General features: G+C 41.0%; 2 protein-coding genes across 2 annotated transcripts in view; both read left to right on the top strand.

Annotated features, from left to right (window-relative positions):
• The window catches only part of LOC123974035 (olfactory receptor 2A12-like), a 1596-nt gene extending 788 nt beyond the window's left edge, over nt 1-808 (top strand). Inside the window, exon 2 of the mRNA XM_046054452.1 lies at nt 7-808. Coding sequence (XP_045910408.1) covers nt 7-808 — 802 coding nt within the window. The remainder of the gene's footprint in view (nt 1-6) is intronic.
• Nucleotides 809-9275: 8467 nt separating this feature from the next.
• LOC123973878 (olfactory receptor 6N2-like) lies at nt 9276-10211 on the top strand. Its single transcript, XM_046054232.1, has one exon. It carries the CDS (start codon nt 9279-9281, stop codon nt 10209-10211), a length of 933 nt encoding a protein of 310 aa, XP_045910188.1. The 5' UTR covers nt 9276-9278.
• The last annotated feature ends 201 nt before the right edge of the window (nt 10212-10412 follow it).

The raw sequence follows: 10412 nt of genomic DNA, 5'->3' as shown, positions 1-10412 counted from the left end.
CTTTAGTCTCATCATTGTGTGCCTTATTTGGATACACAAAAACCTCCATGAGCCTATGTACATTTTCATTGCAGCGCTGCTAGTGAACTCTATTGCTTTTTGCACTGCTATGTACCCAGAGTTGTTAATGAACTTTTTATCTGAAAAACAGATCATATCATACTCAGCCTGTCTCTTGCAATGTTTTCTTTTTTACACCATATGTGCTTCAGATTCCTTCTTGTTGGCAGCCATGGCCTATGACAGATATGTGTCTATATGTAAACCTCTGCAATATCCAATTATCATGACAAAAACCATAGTGAGTATTATGCTGGGTTTAGCTTGGCTTGTGCCTGCTTGTCAGGTTGCAGTCCCAATAATACTAAGTGCTAATATGAAGATCTGTCATGTCATTTTAAATGCAGTTTTTTGTAACAATTCAATTTTCGGTCTTTACTGTGGGACTTCAAAAACACGGGATATATTAGTAATTATTGCTCTTGTAAGCATGGCAGTTTGTCCTTTTCTCTTCATACTTTTTACATACACTAGAATACTTGTAATAGCCTATCGAAGTTGTAAAGAAGTCAGGAAAAAAGCTGCACAGACCTGTTTACCACATGTGATAGTTTTATTTTCTTTTTCCTGTTTGTGTGCATATGATATCATAACAGATCAACTGGATCTACAATCTCATTTACGTTCAATAATGATTTTACAATCGTTTTTGTATTTTCCTCTCCTCAATCCAGTCATATATGGACTAAATATGAAAGAAATCACTAAACACCTGAAGAAGTTGTTTTGTCGAACCAAAGCAATCTAATGTATTAAAATTGATGCTACAGTAATAGTGATGTTAGTGATGCTAATGAGCAGTCCTTTCTTCTATAATACTGCAGAGATGTGAATTTTCTGATCTTTGAAAGGTATTTATGTACAGATTTGTTTCCATGCTGTAAAAATCTTCTTTACTGTTCGTCATGGAAACAGTGGAAAGGATCTTCACTTTGAGTTGTCTTTACATTGTTCACTTTGCTGCAGTGATTAAATCTTTTATTTGCTAATGTCAGCTGCTGCTTTGTTAGTCATTCATGGGCCATATTGGAGCTACTTCAAATGGCCTCTCCCAGGGTTTCTCCTGTTTGTGTGACCATTTTTTAAATTATGTTTAACAAATAGGGATATAAAGAGGTGTGTTGACTACACAGGCCAATGTGGACAGTCCACACTGAAAGCAAAGGGCAACCAGCAAATTAGCAACAATAAGAAATAACAGCACATATCCAGGAATCCCATTAACAGAGAATAAAGGAAATAATAGGAGGCATGTTTCATCACTAACAGATAATAATAATAATAATAATAATAATAATCTTTTTTGTAGAGCACAAAAACAAGTTACAAAGTGCTTTAACAAGTGTAAAGACAATAATACCCAAAAAACAATAATACAGAAACAATATAAGATAAAAGCAAGAAGACATTGAAAAGACTAAAATACACGTTAAGATAAATATAAAATAAGTAAAATAGAATAAAATAAAAGGGATAAAATAAAGTCAAATAAGATCGGGAAAGGCTCTCCTATAAAAGTGTGTTTTAAGAAGGGACTTAAAAGAGTTCACTGACTCAGCCGACCTGATTTCCTCGGGCAGGCTGTTCCAGAGCCTCGGGGCCCTGACAGCAAACGCTCTGTCCCCTTTAGTTTTCAGTCGAGACTCTGGACAGCAGACTTCTGCCCGAGGATCTCAAGGTACTTGCTGGTGCGTATGGGACTAAAAGGTCAGAAATATAACAAGGCGAGAGGCCATGAAGAGCTTTAAAAGTGATCAATAGAATTTTAAAGTCAATTCTAAAACATACTGGGAGCCAGTGTAATGAAGCTAAAATAGGAGTAATGTGGTCATATTTCTTTGTTCTGGTTAAAAGCCTGGCAGCTGAGTTCTGGACAGTCTGGAGTCGATCAATAGATTTTTGGGTTAAACAAGTGAAAAGGCTGTTGCAATAATCCAGGCGTGATGAGATGAAGGCGTGTAAAATGGTCTAATAGATAACTAACAGAACTGGTCATGTTTTGCTTGCATTAACTGGCAGGCAACCAAGCTGCTCCTGTAGCCATAGATAATACATGTTTTCATGAATGGACAGATTAAACAAATAAGTGTCATGAAGTAGTAAAACTGACTGTGAGCGTGCTTTGGCAGAACAAGACAAATCATATGTATACAGGAGCCCCATGCATCAAATTGACAGAATGTGCAGGAACCACATTCAGAGCATTTGGCCTTCATGAGAAATAGTCTATGGGTTGTTTCACAGTTTTTAAAAAACGTATACATTTATAATAAATAAACTAATGATTGGGGTTGAAAGATGAGACTGACATACTATTCCAGACTGATTGTCTGTTCAGACCTGCTGCTGAGAGCTACATGTTGTTTGTCCAAATAGTGTTCAAAAAGAGGCATGTTGAAAGCTTCAATTAAAACCGAAGAAAGTCATTTGTCGTGTATAGGGAAGGAGACATGGTTATGCCAGTACAGGGAACACTGTTAGCTTCCATAGCTGACTGCAACTGGAGATAACAGGAAAATAAGGAGTCAGAAGACTTGAAAAATGCATCAGAATCACAGGCAGAAAAGTTTTTATAGGCCAGATATGTGTAGACATTCAATTCATTTTTATTTTATTTATATAGCATACCAAACAGAAAAAGTAAAACAAGCTCAACACCCTTGCTGGGTGGTGTGTGTCATCCTCAAGCTCAGGTCCTCTACCAGAGGCCTGGGAGTTTGAGGGTTCTGCGCAGTATCTTAGCTGTTCCTAGGACTACACTCATCTGGACAGAGACCTCTGATGTTTTACCTGGAATCTGCTGTAGCCACTCTCCCAGTCTGGGGGTCACGGCCCCCAGTGCTCCGATTACCACTGGTACCACTGTTGCTCTTACTTTCCACATCTTTTCTAGCTCCTCTTTCAGCCCTTGGTATTTCTCAAGCTTCTCGTGTTCCTTCTTCTTGATGTTTCTGTCTCTTGGGATCGCCACATCTATCACTGCAGCCTTCTTCTGCTGTTTGTCGATCAACACGATGTCTGGTTGGTTAGCCATCACCAGTTTGTCAGTCTGGATCTTGAAGTCCCCTCAGGATCTTAGCTCGGTCATTCTCAACTACCTTAGGAGGTGTCTTCCATTTTGACCTTGGGACTTCCAGCCCATACTCATATCAGATGTTCCTGTACACTATGCCAGCTACCTGGTTATGGTGTTCCATGTATGCACTTCCTGCCTGCATCTTACACCCTGCTGTTATGTGCTGTACTGTCTCAGGGGCCTCCTTGCACAGTCTAGGGTCCTGCCTGGTGTGGTAGACCCCGCCTCTATTGATCTTGTACTGAGTGCCTGTTCTTTTGCCGCCATGATTAGTGCTTCTGTGCTGTCCTTTAGTCCAGACTTTTCCAGCCACTGGTAGGATTTCTTGATATCAGCCACTTCTTCTATTTGTCTGTGGTACATGCCGTGCAGCGGCTTGTCTCTCCATGAAGGTTCTTCATCGTCCTCATCCTAGTGTTTCTGCTGCCTGAGGTATTGACTAAGCCCTTCATCTTTGGGGGCCATCTTCCTGATGTATGCTTGGATCTTTGTCATTTCATCCTGTACAGTGGTCTCGACACTCACTAGCTTGGTGTACAATCTCAGGGTGCTGGATTTGGGATGAAACCCTCCATGCATTGTGAGGAGCTCTCTTGTCTTGATGTCAGTAGCTTCTATCTCCTCATTTGGCCAGTTTATTATACCAGTGGGGTATCTGATGACTGGCATTGCGTATGTATTGATGGCTCGGATCTTGTTTTTCCCATTCAGCTGACTTTTCAGAACCTGCCTTACTCTCTGTAGGTATTTGGCTGTGGCGGACTTCCTTGCTGCCTTCTCATGGTTTCCGTTACACCCCAAGGTATTTGTAGCTGTCCTGAACATCTGCAATGTGGCTTTCTGGTAGTTCAATCCCGTCAGTTCTGATCATCTTCCCTCTTTTTGATACCATGCGACCACACTTTTCCAGTCCGAACGACATTCCATTGTTGTTGCTGTAGATCCTGGTCGTGTGGATCAGTGAGCCGATGTCTCGCTCATCTCTGGCATACAGCTTGATGTCATCCATGTAGAGGAGGTGACTGATGGTTGTTCCACTTCGGAACCTGTATCCGTAGCCAGTCTTTGTGATGATCTGGCTGAGGGGGTTCAGGCTTATGCAGAACAGCAGCACTTAATGATGACTTGTGCAATTGGCTTTGATTTGGCTTCCTGACTTGTTTTCCACAGCCCCATTGAGTTCTTGATGAAGGCTATTAGTGTCCTGTTGATCTTGTACATTTCCAAGTGTGGCAGGTCGAGGGTTTTTCTCCCTCCCACCACTATATGGCACTGCACTGGTGCCCTGACAACCGGATGCCGCTGCCGTGGCCTATAAGTACAGGTGAGTATGCACCTGTCTCGGGCTCTCTCTTACCTGGGTTGGGCGTCTCAACTGTTGGCGACGGTGGTCCAGCGTTGTGGTGTGCTGATGCGAGTGCTGTCACGGCTGTCATGGCCTGTGGCGCAATAGTTTAGCTGATGGTTAACAGCTGAATTTGGGATTTTCATTAGTTGTCAGTTTTAGTCATCACAATTAAATGAAATAAACATTTGAAATATATCAGTCTGTGTGTAATGAATGAATATAATATCCAAGTTTCACTTTTTGAATGGAATTACTGAAATAAATCAACTTTTTGATGATGTTCTAATTATATGACCAGCACCTGTAGAATCACACCCTCGTCTTGCCACACAAGCATTCCAGTATCCATGTATGTGGCATTGAGTTGTAGGCTTTCTTATAGTCAATCCAGGCGGTGCACAGATTGGTCTGCCTGGTCTTGGAGTCTCGAGTGACTGCTCTGTCAACCAGTAGCTGGTGCTTGGCTCCCTTGGTATTACTGCCAACTCCCTTCTGGGCCCTGTACATGTATTGAACCATGTGCCTACTCATCTTAGCCGCTATGATGCCTGACAGGAGCTTCCATGTTGTGCAGAGGCAGGTTATTGGCCGGTAGTTGGATGGGATTGTTCACTTCTGGGGATCCTTCATGATCCTTGGGTTAACCATTCTGGTTAGATACCATCCATCAGCAGTTGGTTCATTTGTGCTGCCAGCCGTTTATGGAGAGCAGTTAGTTTCTTCAGCCAGTAGGTGTGGATCATGTCAGGGCCTGGTGCTGTCCATCTCTTGATACCTGCCTCTTTAGGCAGGTAGCCAGAGCGGTAAGTCTTTGTTTGGCAGTTTCGAGAGCCTCAGGTATCGACAGCTTGTTGTATTTCTTAGGTAGCCCCTTCTTTGCACCTTTCTGTAGCTCAGAGAGCTGACTAACCTCTCTTCATGTTGCCTTGATCTTGGCCTCTAGCCTTCTGCTCCATGGGGGGTAATGCTCTGTGTGGCTTGTGGTGTTCATCTTATAGCCAAGAATCTCTAGAGCTGCGTTTTGACCAGAGGAACTATACCCCGGAACTAAGAACCTTTGGAGGAACTCACTCCGTTCCCACCAGAGGGACCAGAGTCTAAATGTAGTTCTACGGTCTTCATTTTACCCCCTAAAAAGACCCTGCTCGGGGGGTAGTACTTTCCAAAAGTACCGGTACTTTGGGGGGGTGGGGCTGTAGTGCTGAACATTTCTGACTGGTCGGGTAGAGGCTCGCACAGAAGGTTTGGAACCACCATTTCTAAAAGTCTGTGGCCATCGTAATTTGTCATTATTTGTGACTGAAGTACTGATAACAGAAATCAGCCGACCGATGGACCGACAATGAAGTCTAGACCTTACTGAGTATTTATGCCGAGGACGAAATCCAGTGGGAATTAGAAATGGCGATTTGCAATGATAAAGTGTATGCAAAAATATCCAGCATGCTAAGCTAGCTTAACATTATTCACACGGCGAAACCGTGCAGGGAGAAGCTAAAAAAACAGGACTACAGGACTAAAGAAAATCATGGACCACAACAACAGGAGTGGCTCTGACCGGTGGACCAGCAAGTGGTTTGACCGTCTGGATGCGTTGCTTGGTCACAGGCCAGCCTTCTCTGACACCGCCGCAACAATAGACTTGGCTACTGCCTTGCTGGAAACCCTCGAAGACAGAGAAATGGACAACGTGTCTACTGAAGGTACGTCTCATAATGTTTCACATGAGGCATTTTAAATGCTGTAAAGTTTTACAGTCATGGTAAATTGTATAAGTTAACACTATGTAATTGTTCCCCTAGCCAAAAGCAAACGTTGGCCACATGTCCATTAGCCTACATGCTAACAACAAACCCTAGCGGTGTTGAATTGTGGTGTTCGTCACAAACGTTAATGTTTATTTTTGTTTTTCTGTTGAAACGGACGGGCACACTGAACCAAGCCGGCAGAGATTAGCGTATTTTCCCCTGCGACCACCAGCAGCCATTGTCCCATGTATCCTGCAGACAAACCCCAAGGTAAGTTAACGTAACCAGTTGTAGCATTTTGCTTGCAAACTAAAGTCTTAAAATGCATGCTAAAACAATTCAAAAATACACGACCAATCCAGTTGTACAACACAATTTTTTCTAGATTTAATTCAAGTAACGTTACCTAACTACCTTTCAATTGGTCTGTTGCGTATCAAGGAAATGTGCTATATATACACAGGTGAAACTCAAAAAAATTTTCACATCGTGTAAAAGTTCATTTATTTCAGTAATTCAACTGAAAAGGTGAAACTAATATTATATAGACTGATTACATGCAAAGTGATATATTTCAAGCCTTTATTTGATATAATTTTGATGATTATTCAAAATCTCAAATCAAATTCAAAATCTCAGAAAATTAGAATATTGTGACAAGTTCATCATTGTGGCCTCAAAGTGTCACACTCTAATCAGCTAATTAATCCAAAACACCTGCAAAGGGTTCCTGAGCCTTTAATTGGTCTCTCAGTCTGGTTCAGTGGAATTCACAATCATGGGGAAGACTGCTGACCTGACAGTTGTGCAGAAAACCATCATTGACATCCTCCACAAGGAGGGAAAGCCTCAAAAGGTAATTGTAAAAGAAGTTGGATGTTCTCAAAGTGCTGTATCAAGGCACATTAATAGAAAGTTAAGTGGAAGAAAAGGGCGCACAAGCAGCAGGGATGACCGTAGCCTGGAGAGGATAGTCAGGAAAAGGCCATTCAAATGTGTGGGGGAGCTTCACAAGGAGTGGACTGAGGCTGGAGTTACTGCATCAAGAGCCACCACACACAGACGGGTCTTGGACATGGACTTCAAATGTCGTGTTCCTTGTTGTTGTCAAGCCGCTTCCGAACAACGTAAGAAGCGTCTTACCTGGGCTAAAGGAAAAAAAAGAACTGGTCTGTTTCTCAGTGGTCCAAAGTCCTCTTTTCTGATGAGAGCAAATTTTGCATCTCCTTTGGAAACCAAGGTCCCAGAGTCTGGAGGAAGAACGGAGAGGCACACAATCCAAGTTGCTTGAAGTCCAGTGTGAAGTTTCCACAGTCTGTGTTGGTTTGGGGAGCCATGTCCTCTGCTGGTGTTGGTCCAATGTGCTTTATTAAGTCCAGAGTCAGCACAGCCGTCTACCAGGACATTTTAGAGCTCTTTATGCTTCCTTTAGCAGACGAGCTTTATGGAGATGCAGGACTTGGCACCTGCCCACACTGCCAAAAGTACCAAAACCTGGTTCAATGACCATGGGATTACTGTGCTTGATTGGCCAGCAAACTGGCCTGACCTGAACCCCATAGAGAATCTATGGGGCATCACCTAGAGAAAAACGAAAGACATGAGAGCGAACAATGCAGAAGAGCTGAAGGCCGCTATTGAAGCATCCTGGTCTTCCATAACACCTCAGCAGTGCCACAGGCTGATAGCATCCATGCCACGCCGCACTGAGGCAGTAATTCATGCAAAAGGGGCCCAAACCAAGTACTGAGTACATATGCATGATTATACTTCTCAGAGGGCTGACATTTCTGTATTTAAAATTTTTTTTTTTTTAATTGATTTCATGTAATTTTCTGAGATTTTGAATTTGAGGTTTTCATAAGCTGGACGCAATAATCATTGAAAATATATCAAATAAAGGCTTGAAATATCTCACTTTGCATGTAATGAGTCTATATAATATATTAGTTTCACCTTTTAAGTTGAATTACTGAAATAAATGAACTTTTGCACGATATGCCAATTTTTCGAGTTTCACCTGTAGCAAAGTCATGTCATTTCTTCAGTGTTGCCACATGAAAAGACATAATCAAATATTTACAAAAATTTGAGGGGTGTACTCACTTTCATGCAATACTGTATCTACACGCCATCTACTGAAAACAGACGGTAAGTACTGTGTGACACTCGTGATTTGAAAGAATTGTGTGTTCCCAACTTGACGTACTGGGATATAATGTGTAATTTACAGGTGTTCTCTAGCACCACATTGGGGACACAGAAAGTGACATTTAACTCTTTCATGCAGCGTCCCAAGTGCATGAAAATTCTTAGTCTCGTTGGTCGATGGAAATTGTACGCGCGTCGCGGTGAGAGGGCCCGTCCAATGTTGCTTGCAGCTTTAATGTTGAAATTGTTTTTTGAAATGGTTATTTGTGTTTCCTACCACTTTAGAATGTGATAATTTATTTAATAAAGTCTTACCTTAAGTAAAGCAGGTCAGACAATTCCTGGTGTTTAGGCCATCAACAGGTTGATTTTGTTGCTCACACATTTGCAGTTGTAGCTGTTGGAGGGGCCCATTACTTTTGATTAACAGTATAGCAGTGTTTTGTTGGTCATTGTGTGTAGAACTTCAAACTGCATTTTTATGACCGCAGTGACACTTGATGTGTTGTTGACGTGTTGTACTATGATTAGTTCACATGCAGGTCAGGTTGCACCAAGTTTAAGGAGACAGAAAAATGTAAAGAGAAAACAAACCGATGTAAACAAAGTTCAGCACCTATGGGTTCAGGCCTCCAGTGTTTGATGAAGTTGTTCACATGATAACAGCTCTTGGTGGAAGATTTAATGAGCTCCATGGAGGGTGAAGAAAAGTCATAAAATATTTGGTCCGACTTTCAGAACTCTGAGGATGAACACACACCAAGTGCAGTTTAAGGTCAAGTATCAAAGAAAAGCACGTACTGTGTTAATGTAATCTTCAAATTAAGAATTCTTTTCTCCGTTTATTCACCGGTGCTTGTTGTAATTTCTGTGTTATTCATTAATGGTTTAATTTATGACATTATTAATGGATGATGAATTCAATGTAACATATATAACTCTTGTTGGATATGAGGAAATGGGAAAATACAGGTATTTGTTATTTTTTATTATGTTTATAGTATATATTCTAACAATCTGCTTTAGTTTCATCATTGTGTGCGTTATTTGGATACACAAGAACCTCCATGAGCCTATGTACATTTTCATTGCAGCTCTACTAGTGAACTCTATTGCTTGTTGCACTACTCTGTACCCAAAGTTGTTAGTGAACTTTTTATCTGAAAAACAGATTATATCATATTCAGCCTGTCTCTTGCAATGTTTTCTATATTACACCTTTTGTGCTTCAGATTTCTTCCTGTTGTCAGCCATGGCCTATGACAGATATGTGTCTATATGTAAACCTCTGCAATATCCAGTTATCATGACAAAAACCATAGTGAGTATTATGCTGGGTTTAGCTTGGCTTGTGCCTGCTTGTCAGGTTGCAGTCCCAATAATACTAAGTGCTAATGTGAAGCTCTGTCATTTAACTTTAGATGCAATTTTTTGTAACAATTCAGTTTACAGTCTCCACTGTGTGCCTTCAAAAGAACGGTCTATATTTGATATGTTTTCTCTTGTAAGCATGGCACTTCTCCCTTTGCTCTTCATACTTTTTACATACACCAGAATACTAATAATTTCCTATCGAAGTGGTAGAGAAGTCAGGAAAAAAGCTGCACAGACCTGTTTACCTCACCTGTTGGTTTTAATCTGCTTTTCCTGTTTGTGTGGATATGATATCATTGTAATACATCTGGAAGTGCGATCTGATATCCATTCAATAATGACTTTACAAGCATTTTTGTATTATCCTCTCTTCAATTCAGTTATATATGGACTAAAAATGAAAGAAATTACTAAACCCCTAAAGAAGTTTTTTTGTCGAACCAAAGCGATCTAATGTATTAAAAGTGATGTTACAGTAATAGTGATGTTAGTGATGCAAATGTGCAGTCATGAGATGTGAATGTTCAGATCTTTGAACGGTATTTAATGTACAGATTTCTTTCCATGCTGTATAAAACATCTACACAATTTGTCATGGAAACAGTAGCTTTGAGTAGTCATTACATTGTTCAATTTGCTGCAGTTATTCAAAAAT

This window comes from Micropterus dolomieu, linkage group LG07 (assembly GCF_021292245.1).
Source record: "Micropterus dolomieu isolate WLL.071019.BEF.003 ecotype Adirondacks linkage group LG07, ASM2129224v1, whole genome shotgun sequence".
NCBI classification, from domain to species: domain Eukaryota; kingdom Metazoa; phylum Chordata; class Actinopteri; order Centrarchiformes; family Centrarchidae; genus Micropterus; species Micropterus dolomieu.
Note: the sequence above shows the minus strand (reverse complement) of the source record. Positions and strands in the feature narration are given on the sequence as shown.